Raw genomic sequence first — 25,147 nt, forward strand, 5'->3', positions numbered from 1 at the left:
AGCCCTGCCGGGCCACTGCGGAGCGCGCTCGCGGGCGGTGCCGTCGGCCTCATTCAGCCCATTGGCTGCCGTCGCCGCGGCCCCGCCCCTCCCAGCCAGACCCCGCCCCACCCCGCGCCCCCGGCCCGCCTGTCGCGTCCGCAGAATTAACTTTGGACTCCCGCCAGGGAGCGACCTCTGGATCCCCGCACCGAGGCTCCTGGACTTGCCGCTGTCTTCACCTCCCATTCCGGGGGAGACAGACACTTTAGTCAGAAGCTGGGGTGGGGGGCAGCCTGCGGGGACAACAGGGGTCGCGGGCACCGCAGGAGGTGATCTGGCAGCATAAGGACAAGATAGAATTCTGCAGGGGCTGGTGGGTGGCAGATACGAGGACGCGGCTGAGAGCGTGTAGCGGGAACAGGGCGCCCCGGGCAGGGCTGCGGGGTGGGCGCCGCGTGCGGGAGCGCCCAGCGCTGGGGGCAGTCCTGGAGCCAGAACCCCGCCCAGAGTCATCCTTTCTGCGGATTCTTGTCAAGAGCCTAGGGCCTAGGACACAGCGGCAACCAGCACCCCACTGGCCCTGCCCCAGGGGCTCCAGGTCTGGCGTAGACACAAGCAAGCCTGTAAGGATGAGGCGTTCTGCAGGGCGGCACTGCCCTGGGGGCGGGGGAACGGGGGTCCTGGAAGGCTCCTGGCAGTGTAAGCTGGGACCTTAGGGGTGAGACATGTGCCAGGCAGTGTAGGAAGCGTTCTGGAGAGAGGGGACAGAGTAGCGTGTGTGCAGAGAATGGGGGCAAAAGGGCTGGGGTTGAAAGTCAGGCCCAGTGGGCGGGGGCAGGGCAGCAAGGAGGCTGAGGGGGCTCCTGTCGGTAGGAGGTGCCACTTAAGGCTCCAAGCAGGGTCTCTGAGCGTGGTGAGAGCTGAGGAAAGACTGCGCAGGTGGCTAGGGGTGTTGGCATGGGGCACAGCTGGAAACAGGAGCAGTGGAACCAGGGCCATGGTATGGGAGGGAGTGAAAGGATATGCAGGCAGAGGGGACTTGGTGAGGATCAGAGTGCAGAGGGTGGGAGCCTCCCTGGGATCTAGCTTGGGCACCACACAGAGGCAGCACACCTGGGGGTGTGGACAGGCAGGGCAGGGGCCCAAGGGAGTTCTAAGAGTTTGGTGACGCCTGGCCTGGTGTAGACCCGAACCGGGCATACCCCAGAAGGAATGGAGTTCTGCAGGGATTGTCGGGGGAGGCAGGGCTGGAAGAGACCCAGGAGAGGACCGCCACCTCCATGAGGAGCTGCCTGGCAATGTCCAGGGGTGTGGGTCAGATGCAGGGACACACACACACACACGGACACACATATGGATACACACACATACATACACACACGGACACACATACGGATACACACACACATACATACATACAGAGATAAAGACACAGAGACACACAGACACACACGGACAGAGACACAGACACAGAGATACACAGGTACACATAGAGGCCCACTCACACACAGACACACACACAGAGACACACAGACACATATAGAGACACACACAAACACACATGCTCTGTCATACACACACACACACACACACACACACACACACACACACACACACACACGGACACCTTTTCCTGGGGTGGGAAGAGGCCAGGCTGTACCGGAAGGGCCAGGCAGACACACACACTCATAGATAAAATCACAGACTCACCAAGACACAGACACAGGCCACCTGAGATATTTGACACACTCAGGCCTGCATGCATGAACACCCACACCAGGATACAGACCCATGCACGTGTATACATACACACAGGGGCACACGCATTCCTGGGCTCATTTGGAGACCACGCACAGCTAGCGGGCCCAGGTGAGCCACCCGGGCACGATGACTCACCCTAGACAGTTCCCGTTAGCCGCGCTGCAGCCACCGGGCAGCCTTCCAGCAGCAGGTCAGACGGACGCCAGAGCCACTGCTGGGAAGAGGCCCTGGCAGTCTCCTGCCAATGAGCCCAGGCATGATGGGCACAACCTTTTCCCTCGTGTGGGGACCTGGCGCAGGTCTTACCCCACCCCCTCGCAGTGTCCTTCTTTCGGGGCTGAGCAGTGTTGCCTGGGGTCCAGAGGCCCTGCACTTACCTCCCTCCCCAGGAGCCCACCCTGCTCTGCTCACCTGGAGTCAGTCACTCCCTGGGCACAGGGAGAGAGCCACTAGGGTGCCCGGGTGCATACACCTCTGTGTGTGTCCCTGGATGCGTCTATGCCCCTGCCTGGTCTGCCGGGGTTTCGCCCGCTAGTCCTCTGTGTCTGAGTCTGGCTGCAGGGCCTGGGAACGAGGGGCCGCTCAGGGCACTCACCCACCTTTGTGTCCTCAGCCCCTTGAGGTGTGTGCCCTTGACAAAGTCATGTGGCCTCCTGGGTCCCCATCCAAATGAAGTGGCCCCTCTCCTGATTGTCTGGCGTGATCTGCGCAGGGCTACGGGGACTCCCCTCGGCTTTGCGGGATGGGTGAGGATGGAGCCCTGGGTGGGGAAGCCGAGGTTGCCCCCGACATGTCCCTGTCCCTGGGCTACTACCTGCTGCCCCTGCCTCTGTTTTCCTTCAGCAAGATGAGAGAACCCTCCAGGCCATCTTGGTGGGGGCCGAGTGAGAGCGCAAGTTCAGCGTGGCGTCACGGGAGTGTGGGGACCCCACACTTGGGAGGACTTTGCCCTGGTCCTGCCCCTCAGCCTGGGGTGGCTGAGATCTTCCCCTAGCTGTGTCCACTGGGCCTGTCCTCCCCTGGCTAAGAAATGGCCCCAGAACCAACCACAGCTGCCCAGGTCCAGGAACTTCGCCTCTGCCCTGCACGGGGCTGCCCACTTCCAAGGTGGGCACAGACACACGCACGCAGCTGCGCCATGCTCCCCTGTGGCCCCAGAATTCAGGATGGGGTCTGGGCAGGGCCTGCTCCACCCGGAGGCCGTCCCTCCCTTCTCCTGCCCACTCTGAGACAGAGGGCTGGTGTCTCTCTGCAGTGGCCTCTGGCTCTGCGCTGCCCTGAGTGCTGGGGCTGCAGTCTGGTTGTGACTGTCGGGGAGCTGGGGACTGCCCCTCCCACCCTCCTTCTGGGGGTCTTCTCCTAGCTTGAGGGTTAAGCTGACAGTGTCATGAGTAAGACACCTTGGGGTGTCTGTCCAGAGAGCTTCCCCACCTCAAGGAACCTGGGGTCCTGAGAGCTCTATCTCACTCCAGATGCCTCTGGGAGGGCCTGCAACTTGGGCAGTGTACCCCCACAAACAGGCAGGCTGCCGCTATGTGCAGTTGAGGACTGGCTCCCCAGAGGCCAGCCAGAATCCCTCCTCCCGCCCACCAGGGCCTCAGCAGCTGAAACAGGGGTCCAGGGTCACAGCTGTGGGAGCAGGGGAGAAGATGAGAGGGGCTGCCAGCCCCCATCCCGGGCCCTCCCCGCCAGCTGAAGCCTGCGCTCCTGTCATCACGCCCAGCTCCAGTCTCCTCCCCATGTGCCCCTCTGAGGACAGATGCCCAGCTAGGGAGGACCACAGAAGCGGGCCTGGGCTCAGGAATTCATGCCCCCACCCACAGCATCGCTGGACACAAGCCCAGCTCACAGCCGCCCCTGGCACATACAAGGCCCCACACCTGCTACAGGTGTCACCCCAGGGAGAGGGCATCGCATGCTGTCTCCTGTGCACACAGCCTCCACCTCTTCCCTGGACCACTGAGATGGGGACACTGGCCCAGCCCACTGGTTGCCCACAGCCTTCCTGAGGCTGGGTGCCAGGGCCTGGGTGAGGAGCCGAGGCTCCCCAGGCCCTGACCATCAGCAGAGCCGCTGCCCTGCCCCCATGGCCTGACTGGCGCTGCTTGCCTCCACCCTCTGCAGGCAGGGATGCCCACAGCATCAATGATTGATTCTTGCTGCGGCAGCTGCAGCAACATAAGCAAAAATAGCTCTGCTGTGGTCCCTGCCCCGCCCCAGCCACAGCCTTGCATCCAGCCCAGCCTCGTGCCCAGATGGAGTGGTGTGAGGTGAGGTGGGAGCATCTAGGACTGTCTCAGCCACTGCCTGCCCCTCCTCAGTCTTTTATACAGAGATGATGGGGGAGGACCCCCTGACCAGGTGGGGAACACTTGTCCACCCAGCCTCCCACTCTTGCCTGACCACACTGACTCCTGACCTCTAACCGCCTCACTCTCCCCCAAAGCTGGGTGCCCGTTTCAGGCCTGGGTATTGTCCCCAGGTCCACTTCCTCTGCACCCACACAGCTGGGATCAGGAAATGTGGCAGTGGTGGGGCATGTCAGGGTGCTGCCATCGTTCCACTCGGATGGGTTTCTTCAACCCATGTCTTCATCGGGCTCTCTGGCTCAGCAGTCCGTGTGGGCTAGCCTGGGATCCGAGCAGCAGCAGGTTCCCATGATGCCGCCTGCAAGCCCTGGCACTCCTGCTGCCAGAGGTGAGGACAGGCACACTCCCCAACTTGCCCTAGGGACTTGGGGCTGAGGATCCCAGAGGACCAGGATGCCTGGGTGCTTCTGGGGACCCCTCCCCAGCCAGTCCTTGCTCATCAGGTGATGCTGGGAGATCCCAAGATGACTGTGGGGCTCTGTGCATAGGTGGCACTTGCCCCAGAACCCAAGCTGGCCCCTTCCTCCTGAGACTAGGGTAGGGAAGCTTGGCTCCTCTGCAGAAGGGAAGGTGCTCCTCACACAGCCATTGAGCAGGGCTGGGGCTCAGGGTGAACCGAGGTGGCTGGAGAGATCCTGGGAGGGCCACATGGGCTCCTCGTCCTGACCACACTCCACCTGCCCCCTCCATGCCCCTCGGGAGTCATGGCTAATGTCCCCCACACCCAGGCTTTAATGGGAACCCACCCTCTCTGGCCCAGTCTCCCCTAGCAGCTGGGCCAATTCAATTTGAGCAGTGCCTGCTCCAATCGCCAACCTGGAAGCCTTATCCTCAGCTCGTGCCTTTCAGGCTGTGCCATGAAGCAGGATGGTCTGCCCAGAAGCTGGCCCAAGAAGCCAGCAGCGGCCTAGCAGCCACCTGGGCTGCCCCCACCTCCTCCTGCAACCAGGGTTGGGCATCTGATGTCAAGGTTGCCGCTGCCATTTCCTCTGCACCTTGGCTTCCCCGAGGCAGCACTTCTCAGTGGGTCACAAGGGGTCACTCAGGCATATTAGTTCCCTGCTGCTGCCATAACAAAATACCACCGACGACACAGTGGTTGAAAACAGCATGTGCGCATTTATCAACTCCAGTTCTAGGTGTGGGCAGGATGGTGTGCCTTCTGGAGGCTTCAGGGGAGATCTGTTTTCTGGTCCTTTCAGCCTCCAGAGGCATCTGCAGTCTCGTATCACTCTGGCTCCGCTTCCACCTTTGCGTCTCCTCTCTGACTCTGACCTTCCTGCTTCCTTCTCAGGACCTTTGTGACTACATGCCTCATCCAGGCTCCACTCCTCCTCTCAAGAGCCTTAATTTAAGCCCATCTATAAAGGGTCTTTGACCCTGTAAGGTCACATATCCACAGGTTCCAGGGGTTAGGATGTGGACATCTCTGTGGGGCTGTTCAACTGCCACACCAGCTCTTCAACCCATATGGGTCATTTTTATCCTCCAACCACCCTGGGAGTACTGTGCTCCCCACGCTCTTCACGTGGAAGCTGAGGCCCAGACGGGGGTGGGGAATTGCAGAGAACGAGGAGAGCACCTCCTGTCCCAGCTCTGCTTCTCACGCAGGCCTTTGGGGTGGGGCCTCAGTTTCCCCACCTGTACACAAGGACAACACTCCTCCTGCCCCCCTCCCAGCTCCCTGGGCCTCAAGGATGGCAAGGACGTGCAGTGGATGAGGGGCAGCAGTGGGAACGGACACTGCCCTTAAGCTGGCAAGACAGGCCCAGGCCTGGTCTACAAACCCAGCCAGCTCCTAATCACCATCCTTAGGGTCACTGCGGTGCTGGGGTGGCCAAGCCAAGGTCCAGTCCTGGGCAGTCTGACCGAAGAGCTTCCATACTGCATGGCCCGGCTGCTCTGCCCCTCAGGAAGGAGCGGGGACAGGAGGCTGGGTCTAAGGTGCAGAGAATGATCTCATCTTGTCATTTGTAAAATTAAATTGTTCTGTAGCTTGGCTGAGAAGGACCAGGGAGGGAAGGGGTGATTCAAGCAAGGACAGAGTCCAGGCAGGGCCCCAAGCCCCAGGGTGGGAGAAATGCGAGCTTGAGGTAGATAGGGGGTGGACAGTAGGTGGCATGGTTCAGGGCTTCACCAGGGCCAGGCCCTCCCCTTACCCAGAGGAGGCAGTGATGGGGGCCAGTCTGGGAAGGCCAGGGAGGAGATGGAGTCAAGGTTGACTCCTTGAGTCTGGGGGTGAGGGCAGATGGCAGAAGGCCTGGAAGCCCGGAGGGGAGCTGGCAGAGGCCAGCCTAGCTCCTTGGTCGTCCAGTGGCTGGAGAGGGGCTGTCCGCCAGCCCTGCTCTGCCTGGGTCTGGCTAGTGACAAAGGAGGGGAGCACTCCATGCGGCCTGCGAGGGAGGGGTGGAGCCTCCCCGCAGCTCCTTCCCCCAGGAATGGGGACGAGTTAGGGGCGGGCGAGGTTTTGGGATTCAGGAGTCAGCAAGACGGACTTGGCTCTCGCCAGGGACAGGTGGGGTCCTGAGGGGCCGTCGCTCAGCTGCACCCACAGAGGGGTCGGCGGCGCGGCAAGTTAGGCTGCGGGGCGCCGGGAGAAGGGGCTGCGGGTGACGGGTGCGCTGGGACGGACCTGGGGAGCTCATCGTGAGGAAGAAAGAACCACTCTAGGGCCAGGCACAGTGGCTCAAGCCTGTAATCCCAGCATTTGGGAGGCCGAGGCCGGCGGATCACGAGGTCAGGAGATCGAGACCATCCTGGCTAACACGGTGAAACCCAGTCTCTATTAAAATACAAAAAAATCAGCCGGGCGTGGTGGCGGGCGCCTGTAGTCCCAGCTACTCGGGAGGCTGAGGCAGGAGAATGGGGTGAACCCGGGAGGCGGAGCTTGCAGTGAGTAGAGATCGCGCCACTGCACTCCAGCCTGGGCGACAGAGGGAGACTCCGTCTCAAAAAAAAAGAAAAAAAAAAGAAAGAACCACTCGGGCGGCGAACTGAGCACGGACAGAAAGCTCGAGCGGCCCGGCGCCCAGGGCTCGGCCAGCGTGGAAGCCCGATCCCACCCGCAGCGGAGGCGGCCCGGGGCAGGGAGGGCGGGTCCGGGGCGGGTCCTGGACGGCGGGGGCCGGCGCTGGCCTCGCCCCGGATGCGTGCTGACGCCACGGCGACGGACGCCGGAAGCGGAGCTGGCGCACGCCGTTGCCAGGCAACGGGGCGGCGCAGGCAGGAGAGAACGGCTGGTTGCAGGTTTCTCTCGGCCTGGTCCCGCGCGGCCCCGCCGAGGCGGCGACCAAGGTGGGTGCGGGGCCCGGGCCCGGGCCCAGGACACGCGGGGACTCTCGGGAGCCGTGGGCCAGGCGCTTAGCCGGCCATCTCGGGCCCTGTCCAGGCCCAGGCGCTCCAGGGCTGCTCTGCGGGCCGCGTGCGAGAGGGACTCTCGGGAGGCCCCGGGGCGCCGCACCCACTCCTTCCCACTTGGGACTCCCGCGGGCGCCCGGCTCTCGCTCCTCTGGCCAGCGTGGGCCTCCCAGGCCCCCTCGCGGCTCTCTCCAGAGCAGGAGCCCCACCTTGGGCCGCCCCTCTCACACCTGCCGTGGGTCTGGTACGCGCCCCTGTATCGGACTCCGCGCCCGCGCGCGTGGGAGGAAGCCAGGACTCCCGGGCGACCGGACCATTCCTGTGGTTTGTGTCAGTTCCACAGCAGCACGTGGGCACTTTTCACCGTCAGCCACTGGGCAGCCCGGGGCACTCCTGCAGCGTCCCCTGGCCCTCTCCGGGGCAGGGGAAGGTTGGGCAGTCCTGGGCGGCCAGCACCCCGGCGTGCATGTCTCCTGAGCAGCTGCCCATCGGGCCTCTGCTGGCCTGGCGGCTCCAAGATGCAAGGCCGGCGGGAGCTGGGGGGAGAGCCTTTGAGTGACCTCCAGGAGGAAGCAGCCAGCGCTTCCCTCCGAGTGGCACCTGAGAGGCTGAGTGATGACAGTTTGGAATGGAGACGGACCTGCCCCGACCTTCTCCTGTCCGATGGGAAAGCCAGCATCTCCATGCCCCGTGAGGGCGGTTCCACCTGCACTGCCCGATGTCCTGACCCAGGGGAACACAGCAGCACTTGGGGGGAGTTTGAAGGCTTTCGAGAATCTTCAGCCAAGTCTGGACAATTCTCACAGTCCCTTGAACTCCTCGAGGGACCCACAGAACCCCAGCCACCGAGAACCACTTCTGCCCCAAAAGAGTGCAGTTCTCACCAACCATGCCAGGGTGGACCTTGGGTGACAGGAACTTCTGCCGTCCCACCTTCTGAGGTATTTCTGCTGTGCTGTGGTCACCATGTTGAGTGGGACGTGTACACACCAAGAGGCCTGCAGCCCTCGAATGCTGTGGCGTGCTGGCCAGGGAGGGGGCTGACAGCCCCAGAGCGTCTGCTTCTCTCCTGGCCTTCGTCCCTGGCCATGTGGTTGGCAGTCCCATCCTGAGGCCAGGGAAGCAATGAGTTGGCAGAGGAGGCTGCAGAAATGGGTCACACCAAGGCCAGGTGGGGGCCACCTGAGCTGGGTCGCTCTTTCTGACCATTCCTCCCCCAGCCTGTCCATTCCCCATTGGTGGGGGCTGCACTGGCCCCAGCTCAGGGCATTTGACGAGGAGCTTTTTGTCTGAATTCTGAATCTGCTGAGTTCAAAAGTCTCGGAGATTCTAAAATCACATGATCACATTTCAACTTGCTTGTAATGAATTGGGTGACGCGGGATCCAACCTGTCCGGGAGCTTGTAATGAATTGGGTGATGCCCATTCCGACCTGTCCGGGAGCCAGGGTCCCAGCCTTCAGGCCCCTGCCCCCTGCTCTCTTTCAGAGCAGACTGTGGGTGTTTACCGTTTGGTGACACTTCTGCTCCTTCTCTTTTCCTGTCTTCTTCCTTCCATTGTTCCTCTTTCTCTGCCACTTCTTCCCAAATGGTTCATCCCAAGCACCATCATGAGAGATCAGAAATAAAACCAGTGAGGAAGGAAATGAAGATATTGTAGTTCTCAGGGCTGGCCTGTTTTCTTTTCCTTTTCTTTTTTTTTTTTTTTTTTTTTTTTGAGACAGTCTCACTCTGTCGCTGAGGCTGGAGTGCAGTGGCACTGTGTCGGCTCACTGCAACCTCTGTCTCTTGGGTTCAAGCAGTTCTCCTGCCTTAGCCTCCTGAGTAGCTGGGATTACAGGCATCCACCACCACGCCCGGCTAACTTTATATATATATATATATGTATGTATGTTTAGTAGAGACTGGGTTTTACCATGTTTGCCAGGCTGGTCTTGAACTCCTGACCTCAGGTGATCCGCCCGCCTCGGCCTCTCAAAGTGCTGGGATTACAGGCGTGAGCCACCATGCCCGGCCGGACTGTTTTCTGAAGCAGTTTCCCTGGAATCCTGATGAGATCCACTCTTAATAGAGTAAGGTCTGCTGTAATGCTTGTTTTGAATACAGGATTTGTTTTCCAGCATGATTGATGTATTAGGGAACAATTAGAGCATAGTTGAAACTTCACAAGAAAGAGTAGATAAATGCAGAAAACTGCCCCCAGCTGAGCTGGGGCCCGTTGGAATACATGAGACTCGCACACGCACACCCTCACACAGCGCTTAGTGCCCCGATGTAGCACACCTGTCAACACCTGGTGTTAGGACTTCACCCGGTTCAGACCACCCTCCTCCTACCCCTTCACACTAACTCAGCCTGCGAGCCTTTGTCTTTGCCAAGGTAAAGTGCTGTGCTTACTGTAGTATGTATAATTTCTTTTTTTTTTTTTTGAGACGGAGTCTCGCTCTGTCACCCAGGCTGGAGTGCAGTGGCACAATCTCGGCTCACTGCAACTTCTGCCCGCACCCCCCCCCCCCCGGTTCAAGCGATTCTCCTGCCTCAGCCTCCTAAGTAGCTGGGATTATAGGCGTGTACCACCATGCCCAGCTAATTTTTGTATTTTTAGTAGAGATGGGGTTTCACCATGTTGGCCAGGCTGGTCTCGAACTCCTGACCTCGTGATCTGCCCACCTGGGGCTCCCAAAGTGCTGGGATTACAGGCGTGAGCCACCACACCCGGCCGCATGTATAATTTCTTAACCAAACATGGAAAACAGCACTAACATTATTGGGTGGCCATCTTTTTTCATGTGTCACTGATGAAGTTTGAATGTTTTGTCCTAACCCCACCTTTCCCATGAGTCCTCTGGTTTTGTGTGATTTTGCTAACTTGGTGATTTTTAGGAATGAATATGTCAAGTGATAGTAACACTAATGGTATGATCAATTACAAATTTCATTTCTATCACAATTATTTCTTTGGAATAAGGTAACGTTATGTATGTCTTTCTCCTAACTTTGGTATGCTTTTCTTCTTTTCTTTTCAGCCCATTCTCAGCTATGAGAACATTTTAAAGTGTGCTTTTCAAGATATAACAGTCCAGCAGGCAGCTGAAGACGTTTCCACCATAGACCATTTCCTAGAAATAAGCAGTGAAGAAAAACCTGGCCTTGAATGTATACATAAATTGTGGTAATGAACTTAAGAAATATTTCTTACAGCAACTGCTTTTGTACTTTTGTTTGATAAAAGTAGGTGTGTGAGGCTTTGTTTTTGCCTTTATGGAGAGTAGCATCTCTCCTGAGGTCCCTGCCATCTGTGGGTCATAGGGGTCCTATGAGAAGGGGCAGCACGATTGACGCTCCAGCTGTGGCCTTCCACTCTGAGCCCTATTCATCCTCCTCCCCAGCCAGCTCACCTGGAGCAGCTGGACCCAAGCCCAGCTCCTCTTGGGTCTCACTGCCAGTGCTGGTGGAGTGGGTGGGGGCCTCGCATTCACTGCGAGTGGCTGGTGGGCCTGGGCAGTGGGCACAGGGGCCTTCTGGGGGACTTGGCTGAGTGGGCACCGGCTGCCTCATGGTTCTCAGCCACAGAGTTCTAGAAAACGTTCCACACTCTGGAGCCCCATTGTCAGCCCCAGGCCCAGCCCCAGGGGTGCTCCCGGTGCTGCCTGCAGGGCCACAGGCTCCTAGGGGAAAGTGCACCCACAGTCACTCGCAGATGGCCATTTTCCAGGGACACACTTTCAACTGAGCATTGAAAGACAAACAGCGCTCGAGTGGATTAGGCCGCAGTGGTTGAGAAGCTCAAGGTAAGTTGGCCTAAGGCCCCAGAGGGAGGAGGGAAGTGAAGGTTGGGGTGAGCTAGCTTCCCTGTCCCTTGGTGTGGTCTGTGGAGTGGGTCTCCCAGCAGCCAGGGGAGAGCCAGGTCAGCCTGCTGATTTTTGTGTCTCTGAGCAGGCCTGGACTTTCAGAGAGCTCTGCAGACAGGCCATTCTGGGCTCCAGCCCTGGCCCACCGTGTCCTCTACTGGGGTCCAACCCAGCACCTGCCCCAGGGTACCCTCTACAGGGGCTTGAGGACAGAGGCCTGGAGCCCAGAAGGCCGCAACCAGCATTGCCCAGATGGCCAGTGTGCCCTCTGTGTGTGGTGCTTCTGCAAAGCATGATCCCTGGGGAGAAACTGTGGAGAATGTGGTCCCAGCAAGCTGACGGTGGGGGTGGGCTCTGTGCTGGCAGCATTGACATCTCTGTCCCCAGCAGCACAACTCGCGGACCCAGAGGCATGGGGAGTCCTGGGTGTCAGGACTTGGCGGGGCTGGACACTCGTGGGACAGAAGGCTGGATGGTACTTTGGGGGTGGAGTAGAGCATGGTTTGTGTGTTCTGAAACACTGGGGTATTTTTGGAAATGGTTTGGTGTTTAGCACATTTGCTCTTCTTCTGTACTCATCTGGAGTGCAGTGGCACCATCTCAGCTCACTACAGCCTCCGTCTCCTAGGCTTAAGCGATCTTCCTGCCTCAGCCTCCTGAGTACTGGGACTACAGGCACCCGCCACTACACCCAGCTAATTTTTGTATTTTTTGTAGAGACAGGGTTTTGCTATGTTGCTCAGGCTGGTCTCAAATTCCTGAGCTCAAGTGATTTGCCCTCCTCAGTCTCCCAAAGTGCTGGGCTTACAGGTGTGAGCTGCCGCACCTGCCCTTGCACTCATTTTCCCTTCCATACTAGAGCGTGAACTTCCTGCAGGCAGACCTTCTCAGTCCCTCACAGTGCGTAGCAGTGACGTGTGGCACATAGTAGACATTCACCGTTGGTTTGCTCATTTGTTCTCCTGAGCATGCACTGGTACTCGTAGTTTGGGAGCATCTGTTTTGTACTCAGCACAGTTCTAGGCACTTGAGTGAACAAAACCAGCAAAATATCTGGCCTCACGGAGCTTCCACTCCTTGGAGGAGACAGTAACGGCAGTAAGTCAGCTACTCCAGGGCAGGTGTTGTGAGGCATAGAGGGGGCACGGGAGGTGGGTTGGGGTGTTGAAGGATGGCACGTGTTGTTTGAATAAAAGTATAAATGAACAAATAAATGAGACGGCCCAGTGCTCCTGCAGGGAATGCTGTTTTTATTTGTTTTTTTGTTTGTTTGTTTGTTTGAGACAGAGTCTTACTCTGTCCCCCAGGCTGGAGTGCAGTGGCACGATCTCCGCTCCCTGCAACCTCCGCCTCCCGGGTTCAAGCGATTCTCCTGCCTCAGCCTCCCCAGTAGCTGGGATGACAGGCGCCCATCACCACGCCCGGCTATTTTTTTGTATTTTTAATAGAGACGAGGTTTCACTATGTTGGCCAGGCAGATCTTGAACTCCTGACCTCCTGATCTGTCAGCCTCAGCCTCCCAAAGTGCTGAGATTACAGGCGTGAGCCACCGTGCCCAGCCTGGGAACACTGTTTTTAGGGTTCTTAACAGCCATACGCCTCTTGGCTTGTGCGCGTCTCGGCTCGCGGGTAAAGGCCAGGCGCCCCGCTGCGTGCCTCGGGCCGTGCCTCGTGATCTCCTCAGAAGGCTCTCAAGGTCACCTTTTAACAACTGCATCTGTTTTCCAGTAACGAATCCAGAAAACTCTGGAGAGCCCTTCAGAGCATACACACCACGTCTACTTCTCAGCGCCTCTGGAGCGAGTCCCGTTGCCAGGAGAACTTCTTTCTTGTTCTTGGAATAGATGCTGCGCAGAAGGTAGGCGGTTTGGGTTGACACAGGGCTCCTGGGAGTGTGGTTGAACTTCACTGTCGCCAGTGGCCCTTGGCCGCGCCCAAGGGGTGGGTGCAGGCAGAGGTGTGGGTTCAGGTGGGTTAAAGCCACTAGGTGGCCCCATAAACGTGTCAGGGCCACTGGATGACTCCCGAATGCTTGAGGCAGGAGCCAGCAAAGCCTAGAGTAGGAGGTGGGGAAAGGCTCTGGAAGGAATGGGCCTGAGCCTGCAGCAGACAACGCATTCAGAGATGTGCAACAGTGTGTGTGCACTCATGCTACTGCCGCCGCCACGCACGCCGCCACGCACACGCCTCACATGCCACCACGCACACGCCGCCATGCACACGCCTCACACGCCACTACATGCCGCCATGCACACGCCGCCACGCACACGCCTCACACACCACATGCCGCCACGCACATGCCGCCACGCACACGCCGCCACGCACACGCCGCCACGCACACACACCACACACCACCACATGCGCCACTGCCACGCACAGACTGCCGTGCATGTGCTCAAGCTCTTGGGCTGTCGCAGAAAACGCCAGTCATAGGGAGGGCCGCCTTTCAGAGATCTAGATTTCAATGATCTTTCCTCATTCTTAAATATTATGGAAATTTTCAAACATGGAAAACTCAAAAAGGGCCAGCCAGGCAGGCAGATTGGCCCTGGTGAAGACAGGGGCATGAAAATGGTTGCCCTGTTGGCCCATGGGGCACATTGGGCTGGCCAGGAAGGAAGTGAAGGGCAGAAAGGAACAGAGAGGCTCCCAGTGAGATCAGCCCTGACTGTGTCATTGTGTGAGGAAAACAGAGAACCAGGAGGCTAGGAAAGGGGGGAGGCCTGAATAGAAGCCTCAGGTGCGGGCCAGCTCTGAGTGGCGGCAGCCTGAAGGGTGTGTCTGAAAGTGGCCGTGAAGACATTATTCCCATTGAGCAGCTGAGGGGCGCTGAGGTCCTGAAGGGGAGCGAGGCCTGTGAGCCGGGCATGAGGCAGCGAGTGGCAGGGCGACACAGGGGAAACTGGTGCGCTGACCTTGAGAGGGGCCTGAGAGAACTTTGCAGTTTTAGCATGAAATTAGTAGAGGGGCTCAGGGGAAAAGGAAACAGGAGACAAAATGATGACTGTACTGGCTGTCTGATGGGGTCTGTCTCCTTAGAACCTTTCTGGAGGCCAGGGCCACATCATGGAAGATTGTGACCTCAAAGAGCCTGAAGGACTCCTCACTGTCAGCAGCTTCTGTCTCCAGCATTGCAAAGCCCTGATCCAGACCAAGGTGAGTGGTCACCAAGGAGAGGCCTCAGGGAACCGCGCTGGCGGTGTCCACACATGTGGAGCCCTCCGCTTTCTCTGATGTGAGTCAGTTGCTTGTTTTCTTCCTTTGAGTCTTGTGGACTTCCAGAAAACAAACATTTGTGCTATTTAGGGCAGACAGGCAAATTGTGAACACCACTGCAGGGTGCCAAGGAATATAAATACCATCCGGAAAGACTCTTAGGCCAGAGGACCCAGGTTATGGGTGGGTCACGCAGGAGAAGCCAGGCAGAGAAGATTGCTGCAGGGAAGCTGAGACACCAGGTGTGGATGACGAGGCTGGAAGGATGAGGCAGGACCAGGCTGTGACTGTTGGGCCAGGGGATGTTGACTCCGCCTGGGCAGCTGTCGTGAACGGATCTGACTGGCGGCTTCAGTCATGGGCTGCTTACCCTACACAGGGTCTGCCCACAGCTTTTCTCTCATGAGCCGCGGTTCTTGCCACAGAGTCACTTCATCACATCATCACAGCCGGGCTCAAGGCGGAAGAGGAGATGGGCAGAGAAGGGGACTTCTTCCTGCAGCTCTCTCTTTTATCAGGGGGAAGAAAAGCTTTTCTGGGCTGGAGTCTGGAGCCCACCCTCAGACCAAGTATTGCAGGAGGGGTGAGATGGCCAGGCCTAGCTCACCTGGTTTCCTGCTCACCCTGGAGACCCAGGACCCTGGAACAGTCGGGGCTCATTGTGTACACCCAGGAGATGGTGGGAGGGGCGCATGGGCGGCTGTGAGCATGAAGAGTGACATGCAGGGAGGCGCAGGGGTAAAGTACTGCCCTGTGGCCTGGTAGGAGGTAACAAGGACCTGAGACTGAGCTGGGACAGCAGGAAGGTTGCATAGCACAGGAGGCGGCCAGGGTCAGCTTCTGGGCAAGAATTAGGCATGAATGTGGCACTGCCCCCAGCTGACATGGGGTGGGTTCCCTGGATGGTCAGCACACAGGTGACAGGCGACAGGTGCCATGGGGCAACAGGAGAGGGCCCTGATCGGCCGTCTTCACAGGCTGTCCATCTTTTTGAAAAGCACCGTAGCACAGGAGGGTTATCCTAGAGCAGCAGCTGTAAAGAAATGTTCGTGGCTGTGTTGTTCACAGCAGCCGGTGGGGGAGACGTCCAGCCGCAGCTGTTTGGGGGAAGTCTGTGGTGTAGTCCAAGAGTGGCCACTGGAGGGCTGTGAGTGTGCAGGGTAGTGGCAGCCTCCACCAGGGAGTGCCAGACACGTAGCACAAGGGCCAGAGACCCCGCCTAAGATGTGGGCCCACTGCTGTCTTCGGGGCTGGCTGCAGGCCAGAGCCACAGACTGCACCATGAGGAAGCCCCAGCATGTTTTCCCTGGGCGCCTCTCTGGTGACATCCCATGATGAGAAGGTTTCTAAGAGGAGAACCAAGGAGAGAACACTAGGGGGCCGAGAGGCAGGGGGCGGCCAGGGGCAAACGCCCAAGCTAGCGCTTCTCATTGCCCGGGGTGCGCGCGCCTGACTGCTGTCCTCTCATCTCAGCTCTCGGGGCCGCCTGGCAGCAAACAGGGGAGGCTGATGACATGCAGCCGCTTCCTGAAGACCCCCTCATGCGGAGGTGGCCAGCACATCACTATTCCAAGGAAAAGGATGTTCACTCCACGCAAGCTCAAATTGACACTCTTTAATAGCGACGTTTGCTAAAATCAGGAGGACTTTGTACCTTTATGAGGAATTTTTCATTTTCTTCCTGGCTGGATTGATGTGGAAACCAGAGCTGTCTGTGGAGCTGTTTTCCAGACCCCAGGCCCATTCCTGGGATCTCTCCAACAGGACCTGTCCTGTGTTCTGGGCTCGTCTCGGGTCTGACCAGGAGATGGAGGATGTGTCCTTGGCAGAGCCAAGGGGAGACAGAGGTTTCTGGGTGCCATGACAGGCTGTCGGGGTCCAGGTGGCACCCATGGGCCCCCTGCCCCATGTGAATGCTGCTGGCACCTGGTGGGGGTTGCTCAGGGATGGACCCTGGGCATGGCTTCTGGGCTGCTTAGTCCAGGGGGAGCAACTTGTGGCCAAATCCATGAGTTCAGAGGAAAAGGGGAAGGCACTGAAACGTCACCAGAGAGACAGCTGTTGAGACCGCTCAGAAACCGTCTGTCTGTCACACTGTGTCCTGGCTGCTGTGTGGTCAGGGCACCATGAGGGTGTACAGATGTGCTGTGTCCTCAAAGCCTCGCAGGTGCCCTCACTTATTGCCTGGGCCCCTGCCCAGCAGCCTCAAGGACAGGCCTTTCTCCCTCACGGTTGTGGACAGGAGGTCGCACCACTGGCCTGCGAGAGCCTCTGGTGGGCCCGTGGCTTCCCCCAGTTATCTGCCAAGGAAAACTGTGCTCTTTGAAGGGCAGAGCCAAGAAGTCAGCCCTGACTTTTGTAAAATTTTATTAAATAAAACCACCTGGATAAGCCTGTTCTCACTGGTTCATCAGCTGGGGGGACTGATACCTGAAATCCTGTCCCCAGGGGAGGCCTGAAGTCTAAGCAGGCAGCCACCCTGGCTGTCTCTTTTCCTGCCAAGGCCACACGGGGGACCGTAGCCTCCATGTCACCGTGGTATCAGTGCGATGTGCACAGTGATGGGCAGGAGTTTCCATCATGAGGAGGAGGAAGCAGATGTCCCTACACAAAGCCTGGCCTCGGCCACCCAGCTGCACAGCCAGCACCATGTTGCACGTGGCTCTAGGTCTGTGATGAGGAGAAGTCCTTTTTGTTTGTTTGTTTCTGGGACCACATGGCTTGGAAAGCTGCCTTTATTTTGCATTTTCAGCCAGGGGAAAGTGGGAATTTGGAGACTGTTTTTCTAACACGCAGCTTCCTTCAAAGGCACTGTCTTTTGGGCCCTGCCAGCAGAGCCCCTCCAGGAGATTCCCTGGTTTCCTAACCTTTAAAAGTTAGACTTTAACAAGCCAAAATACTCCATCCTGCTCCTCCCACTCCAAGATTCGGGTTCAGACTGTGCCATGGCATCACGGTGTCACCCGTGGTGGCCCTTGCTCCTCACCTGGCTGGATGTTGGTGACCCACAGACCTCAGAAGGCCAAGCCTTTCTTCTGACTTCCCTGTGGCCTCACAGGAACCTCAGAAGCAACAGGTTCCAAACCTGACTTCTGTGGCACCCAGTAGAGAAGAGAGGCCCTGCTGCTCTCGTCCCCAGAGGGGAGTGAGAGGAAGAGGCCCCTCAGAGTCAGGTAAGGAGGGACCAGGCGACGTACATGCAAACCGCTTGTCCACTAGTGCGGCTGCCAAGCCCCCAGGGTCTGGAGGACCCTGCAACAGGCAAGTCCAAAGCTCCCTGGCCTCCCTCAGGTCCACACTGAGTGCTCAGGAAGAAAGTGCCAAAAGTTGGGAGTGGGGGCAGGGAGCTGACGGACACTCCCCCGAGAACGCCCCTCTCACAGATATGCTGGGATTTTTGTTCCCAAAGTCTGGAGGCCCAGCAGGGGAGCTGGGACAGTGGGCGGGAGGCAAGCCCCCAAAGGCTGAGGAAGAGGCTGCAAGACACCCCGGGCGCAAGGCGAGGGGGGCTGGAATGGAGAGCAAAGGAAGCCTCCAGTGGCCAAAAAGGACGGCAGTCCGGCTGAAGAACGGAGAAATCGTGCAGCCCCCCAAAGCCAGTGGCTTGGCTGCGACACACAGGCTGATGTCCAGAATCACTGTGCTCAAAGCTCAGACCCCACCGAAGCCATGCCCTGATGCCACCCTCAGGGCGTCTGAAGGCCTAACTACAGCTGCAGAGAAGTCCAGAGCTAGCTCAACTACCGGGAAGGACAACTCTGTTCCCACTCTGGCAGCCTCACAGTGGAAGGCACGTGCCCCTCTCTGGAACTAAACGTTGTTTGCTTCAGCCTCGATTGTTCTTTTATATGAACTGTCTAGCCTGCAGTAAGACATTACAAGACACATGAAAAGGCAAGAAAACGTGAGCCACAGTGAGCAGTAGAAGCAGAGACAGCCCCAGTGGTAAAACTGAAGTCAAGGGCTTTGAAGGAACTCTGGGGAGGTGGGGAGGGCCTGTGGAAATGGCGGGTGACATTCACCAAGAGATAAGGATGTTCAGCAGAAACAGGGACACTTCAGTAAAAGACAGAATGAAGATGCTGCAAATGAAAAATACAGGATATAAATGATCTTTAGATGGGTTTAACAGCAGACTGGACATCACAGAGGAATGGATCAGTTAACTTGAAGATTGGTCACTAGAGAAGATCCAAACACAGAGAGGGGAGGGAAGACGACAGAGGGTCCAAGATCTGTGGGCCAAAGTCAGATGGCCTAACTGGGTGTAACTGGAGTCCCAGAGCAGGAACAGGAGAGAATAAAGAAATATTCCAAGACCTAATCACTAAGAACTTTCTGAAATTCATGAAAGAAAATAATCCACAAATCCAAGAATCTCTGTAACTGCAAGGAGGTAACGTGGAGAAAACCGTACCTGAACACATCCTACAGGCCTTAAAGGCAGCTAGGGTGGAAACAGGAGATTCATATAGAGAAGCAATGATAGGAACAATGGCTCACTTCCCACCAGAAGGCCATGCACGCACCCACATCTGCGATGCTGAAGGGAAAAGGAAGGTCAACTTAGAAGTTCACATACATTGAAATATTCTTTAGGCTGGTCACAGGGGCTCACACCTGTAATCCCAGCACTTTGGGAGGCTGATGCAGGTGGATCACCTGAGATCAGGAGTTTGAGACCAGCCTGGCCAACATGGAGAAACCCCATCTCTACTAAAAGTACAAAAATTAGCCAGGCGTGGTGGCACATGCCTGTAATCCCAGCTACTTGGGAGGCTGAGACAAGAGAGTTACTTGAACCTGGGAGGGGAAGGTTGCAGTGAGCCGAGATCACGCCATTGCACTCCAGTCTGGGCAACAGAGTGGGACTCTATCTCAAAAAAAAAAAAAGAAAGAAAGAAAGAAAAGAAAAAAATATTCTTTAAAAATGAAGGCATTATCAGCCAGGATACAGAAACCACACCAGTTATCTGAAGAGGAAAAAATATAAAGAATTACTAGGCCCGGTATGTGGTTCACACCTGTAATCCCAGCACTTTGAGAGGCCAAGGTGGAAGGATTGCTTGAGGCCGGGAGTTTGAGACCAGGCTGGGCAACATAGTGAGACCCCCATCTCTACAAAAAAGTAAAAAATAAAAATTAGCCTGGTGTGGTGGCGCTCACCTGCAGTCCCAGCTACTCAGGAGGCTGAGGTGGGAGGATTGCTTGAGCCCAGGAGTTGGAGGCTGCAGTGAGCTGTGATCACACCACTGCACTCCAGCCTGGGCAACAGAGTAAGACCCTATCTCTTAAAAAAAAAAAAAAAAAAAAAAAAGGAATTAAGTAGTAAAAGTTGGTTAACTACTAAAAGGGTCTTGGTTTGGTTTGGCTTGGGTTAGAGACAGGGTCTTACGATGTTGCCCGTGCTGGTTTTGAACTCCTGAGCTCAAGCAGTCTTCCTGCCTTGGCCTCTCTTTTTGTTTTTTGTTTTTCAATAAAGACTTACTTAATAGGCCCTGAAGTAGCAGGTGCGGGAAAGCAGCTTCTCTGGGTTGGCGGTGAGGTACAGTGAGGAATTAAGGCCTGGCCAAGGCCCCCTGCCCTCCCAGGCTGAGACGCAGGCCTTTCACAGTGAGTGTGGCTGTATAGGAACAGGCCTAGGCAAAGGAGCTGAGCTGGAGCTGGTCTGCAGGGACAGCTGGCAGAAGGACAGGTGCCCCCAGGAGCACCCTACTGGAGTGGCTCAGGAGCAGAGCCAGTGCAAACACGGGGCATGCTGGGGCCCATCGTGCCATGCTGGGCTCCTGTGCCAAATAACACTGATGGAGGACCAGACCCAAGAGGGAAGCCCCTCTCCCAGCCAGCTACTGCCGCTTCCCAGCTGTCTGCAGTCAGTGCTGAGTAGAGAGTGGTGCAGAGCCAGCCGTTTCTGCCCACCTCGGCCTCAGATGGACACTCTATCCAGGGCCCATGGGTGTGGCAAAGGCCCTTCCTCCCACAGATGCCAGGCTTGCATCGAGGCTGACAGCTTTCCTCTGCCTGCTCCTGCTTTCTAACCCTTTTGTCCTTCATAAGTATTTCCCCAAATAAACTTCTTGAATGTGTAAATCTGTCCTGGCCTTTGATTCCTAGAGGCCCTGAAGGAACGTGACCATCACCTGACCTGAGTGACACTGCAAAGCCCTCATTCTTTCTAGTGGACGTGGAGCTCTCTCCAAGCAGATAACATGCTGAGCCGTCAGCCACATCAGAGGCCAGGGACGTGGCCTTCAGAGGCGTTGGCCATCATGCAAAACACCTGGCCACCCTGAAGCCTCTATGCTGGAGAAATGTCTGCAGTGATCCCACAGAGATGCTGACAGATGCCCAAGGACCCAGCTGCTGGAGCTTTCCGGCCAGCATGCCAGCCCTGGGAGGAAGGAAGCCTTCAGGGGGTGCATCCAGCTGCAGCTGCTGCCTGACAGCAGTGGCCTGACAGATCCCAGCAAGAACCACCCGGCTGAGCCCAGCCAAGCCGTGGCATGAGATCATGGCAGTAACAGATGGTAGGTGCTGCATGCTGTGAAGCTAGTGATGGCAGCTACACAGCAGGAGGTCACGAGAACAACACATGTCCAGATAACCAGTGGGTCCATAGAGGTCACTGGAAACTTAGTAATTGAAACTGAATAATGAAAATGGCACTGATCAAAATCTGAGTGAACGCAGTGCATAGAAGGAAATTTATAGCTTTAAATGTTTATATTAGAAAGTAAGAAAAGTACAAAACCACCTAAGATTTCATGTTAATGTGCAAGAAAAAGAGCAAATTAAACCAAAAGTAAGCAGAAAGAAGGAAATAAAACTGAGTGCCAAAATCAACAAAATGTAAAATGGCAGAACACTAGGAAAAAGGGATGGTCCTAAGTGAAGACGTAAGAGCATGTGATGTGCAGCTCTCGCATGACTCCTGATTCAAACAAACCAAATGTAGAGACAACTTGGAATAACACACAGCGAGGAAAAGCAGGCAGCCTCTGCCCAACACAGCCAGGAGACAGCCTCGGAAATCGGAGAAAATATTTGGAAACCATATGTCTGATAAGGGGTTAATATCCAAAATACATAAGGAACTCAAACAACGTAACAGGAAGAAAACCCAGGTAACCTGATTGAAAAAATAGGAAAAGGACCTGAACAGACATTTTTTCTTTTTCTTTTTTTTTTTTTTGCTCTGTCGCCCAGGCTGGGGTGCAGTGGTGCGATGTTAGCTCACTGCAAACTCTGCCTCCTGAGTTCAAGTGATTCTCCTGCCTCAGCCTCCCGAGTAGCTGGGACTACAGGCGCCCGCCACCATGCCCAGCTAATTTTTGTATTTTTAGTAGAGACAGGGTTTCACCATGTTGGCCAGGCTGGTCTCGAACTCCTGACCTCAGGTGATCCACCTGCCTCGGCCTCCCAAAGTGCTGGGATTACAGGCATGAGCCACCGCGTCCAGCCAAGCAGACATTTTCCAAAAATATGTATATATCTATTTTTATAAATATACACACACACAAATGACCAACAGCTATACAAAACCAATGCTCCATATCAGTAATCATCAGGGAAATGCAAATCAAGACTGCAATAAGATACCCCCTCACACCTGTTAGGATGGCTATTCTACACAGATGAAATGTCGGTGATGGTGTAGAGAAATGGGAATGCTTGTGCACTGTTGGTGGGAGTGTAGAGTAGTACCGCCGCTATGGAAAACAGTATGGAGGTGTCTGAAAAAGTTAAAAATAGAACTACCATATCATCTAGCAATCCCACTACTGGGTATTTATCCAATGGAAAGGAAATCAGTATGTTGAAGAGATACCTGCACCCCCATGTTTATTGCAGCACTAGTCACCATAGCCAAGCTATGGAACCAACCTAGGTGTCCAACAACAGATGAATGGATAAAGAAAATGTGGTACATACACACAATGGGATACTATTCAGCTGTAAAAAAAAAAAAAAATGAAATCCTCTCATTTGCAACTGTCTAGATGAACCTGAAGCATTTATGCTAAGCGAAATAAGCTGGTACAGAAAGACAAACCCCACATGATCTCACTCATACGTGGAACCCAAAAAGTCAAACTCGCCAGGTGTGGTGGCTCATGCCTGTAATCCCAGCACTTTGGGAGGCCAAGGCAAGAGGATCACGTGAGTCCAGGAGTTTGAAACCAGCCTGGGCAACAGAGTGATACCTCATCTCTACACAAATATAAAATAAAGGCCGGGGCCTGACGTGGTGGCTCACGCCTGTAATCTCAGCATTTTGGGAGGCCGAGGCAGGCGGATCACCTGAGGTCAGGAGTTCAAGACCCTCCTGGCCAACATGGTAAAACCCTGTCTCTACTAAAACAAAAATTGGCTGGGCATGGTGGTGTGTGCCTGTAGTCCCAGCTACTCGGGAGGCTGAGGCAGGAGAATTGCTTGAACCCAGGAGGCATAGGTTGCAGTGAGCCAAGATCGTGCCACTGCAGTCCAGCCTGGCAACAGAGCGAGACTGTCTCTAAATAAATAAATAAAATAAAATAAAGGCTGGGCATGGTGGCTCACGGCTGTGATCCCAGGACTCTGGGAGGCCAAGCTGGGCAGATGACTTGAGGTCAGGAGTTTGACACCAGCCTGACCAACATGGTGAAACCCCGTCTCCACTAAAATACAAAAATTAGCCGGGCGTGATGGTGCGTGTCTGTAATCCCAACTACTCAGGAGGCTGAGGCAGGAGAATCACTTGGACCCGGGAGGCGGAGGTTGCGTTGAGCCAAGATCGTAATCACTGCACTCCAGTCTGGGTGACAGAGCGAGACTCTGTCTCAAAAAAAAAAAAAAAGCAAAACCCAACCCAAGAGGTTGAGGCTGCAGTGAGCCATGTTTGCACCACTGCGCTCCAGCGTGGGTAAGAGCAAGACCCTGTCTCAAAAAAGAAAGGGAAATTCACAGATGCAGAGTAGACTGGTGGTTGCCAGGGGCTGAGGGGGGTGGCTGGGGGGATGGTGGTCAAAAGATGCAAAATTTCAGTTGGAAGGAATGAGCTCGGGAGATCTCTTGTACACAGGGACCGTAATCAGTAACAGTGGATTATATTCTTGAAAACCACTAGGAGAGACTGGCTACGGTGGCTCATGCCTGTAATCCCAGTACTTTGGGAGGCTGAGGCGGGTGGATCACGAGGTCAGGAGTTCTCGAGACCAGCCTGGCCAACATGATGAAACCCCATCTTTACTAATAATACAAAAATTAGCCTGGCATGGTGGCACATGCCTGTAGTCCCAGCTACTCAGGAGGCCGAGGCAGGAGAATCGCTTGAACCTGGGAGGTGGAGGTTGCAGTGAGCAGAGATTGCACGACTGCACTCCAGCCTGGGCGGCAGAGCAAGACTCCGTCTCAAAAAAATAATAATAAAACCACTAAGAGAGTAGATTTAAGTGTTCTCACCCCAAAAAGTGACGAGTATGTGTGGCAGTGCATATTAATTAGCTCGACTTAGCTGTTTCACAGTGTACACATATTTCAAAACATGTTGTACATGATATACAATTTTTGTCAATTTAAAAATTAATTTTTTTTTTTTGAGACAGAGTCTCACTCTGTCACCCAGGCTGGAGTGCAGTGGTGCCATCTTGGCTCACTGCAACCTCCGCCTCCCAGGTTCAAGCGATTCTCCTGCCTTAGCCTCCCGAGTAGCTGTGACTACAGGCCACCATGCCTGGCTAATTTTTGTATTTTTAGTAGAGACGGAGTTTCTCCACATTGGCCAAGCTGGTCTCGAACTCCTGGCCTCGTGATCTGCCCGCCTTAGCCTCCCAAAGTGCTGGGATTACAGGCATGAGCCACCACGCCCGGCCTAAAAATTAATTATTATTATTATTTTTTTTTTTGAGAAGGAGTTTCGCTTTGTTGCCCAGGCTGGAGTGTGGTGGCACAATCTCGGCTCACTGCAGCCTCCTCCTCCCAGGTTCAAGCAATTCTCTGCTTCAGCTTCCCAAGTAGCTGGGATTACAGGCACCTGCCACCACGCCTGGCTAATTTTTGTATTTTTAGTAGAGACGGGGTTTCACCATCTTGGCCAGGCTGGTCTTGAACTCCTGACCTCATGATCCACCCACCTCAGCCTCCCAAAGTGCTGGGATTACAGGCGTGAGCCACCGCGCCCGACCAAAACAATTAATTTTTTAAAAAAGAACAGCAACACACACAACCTGGGCAAACCTCACGACATGTAAAGGCCAGGCCCTGCAGGTGCCCATTCACAAGCAGATCAGGCCCACAAATCCTGTTGGCAACGGTGGGGACACACCTCCCCTACCTTAACCCATAGCAGCTACAGGGTATCTTCCCGTGTAAACTGTTGCCAAGCGGACACTGACAATTCTGGCATGTTCTGGACTCTACTATGTACCTCAATTTTTAAAAGTTAAAAAGGAAATAAAGGGGCCGGGCGTGGTGGCTCACGCCTGTAATCCCAACACTTTGGGTGGCCGAGGTGGGTGGATCATGAGGTGAGGAGATCGAGACCATCCTGGATAACACAGTGAAACCCCGTCTCTACTAAAAATACAAAGAATTAGCCGGGCATGGTGGCGGGCGCCTGTAGTCCCAGCTAGT

The 25,147-nt window shown here is 55.7% G+C and overlaps 1 protein-coding gene across 2 annotated transcripts; it reads left to right on the forward strand.

The window, feature by feature from the left end:
* The first annotated feature begins 3,509 nt into the window (after positions 1-3,509).
* CLBA1 (clathrin binding box of aftiphilin containing 1) lies at positions 3,510-25,147 on the forward strand. 2 transcript variants are annotated; one of them, XM_003806994.5, is made up of 5 exons: positions 3,510-8,410; positions 10,496-10,641; positions 13,049-13,178; positions 14,360-14,476; positions 16,010-16,927. In XM_003806994.5, exons 1-5 carry the CDS (start codon positions 7,988-7,990, stop codon positions 16,169-16,171), a joined length of 978 nt encoding a protein of 325 aa, XP_003807042.1. In that variant the 5' UTR covers positions 3,510-7,987; the 3' UTR covers positions 16,172-16,927. The 2 variants fall into 2 exon arrangements, with proteins under 2 accessions (XP_003807042.1, XP_063452487.1); XM_063596417.1 differs by lacking the exon at positions 16,010-16,927 and adding an exon at positions 20,651-25,147 and having other exon boundaries at positions 7,015-8,410.

The sequence above is a fragment of the Pan paniscus genome, chromosome 15 (genome assembly GCF_029289425.2).
Source record: "Pan paniscus chromosome 15, NHGRI_mPanPan1-v2.0_pri, whole genome shotgun sequence".
NCBI classification, from domain to species: Eukaryota; Metazoa; Chordata; class Mammalia; order Primates; family Hominidae; genus Pan; species Pan paniscus.

Excerpts from the sequence above, each read along its gene's own strand:
- CLBA1 (XM_003806994.5), top strand. The coding sequence starts at position 7,988 with ATGCAAGGCCGGCGGGAGCTGGGGGGAGAGCCTTTGAGTGACCTCCAG. Across the intron at positions 8,411-10,495 it reads CTGCCGTCCCACCTTCTGAG|CCCATTCTCAGCTATGAGAA; the intron begins GTATTTCTGCTG and ends TTTTCTTTTCAG. Across the intron at positions 10,642-13,048 it reads GAATGTATACATAAATTGTG|TAACGAATCCAGAAAACTCT; the intron begins GTAATGAACTTA and ends TCTGTTTTCCAG.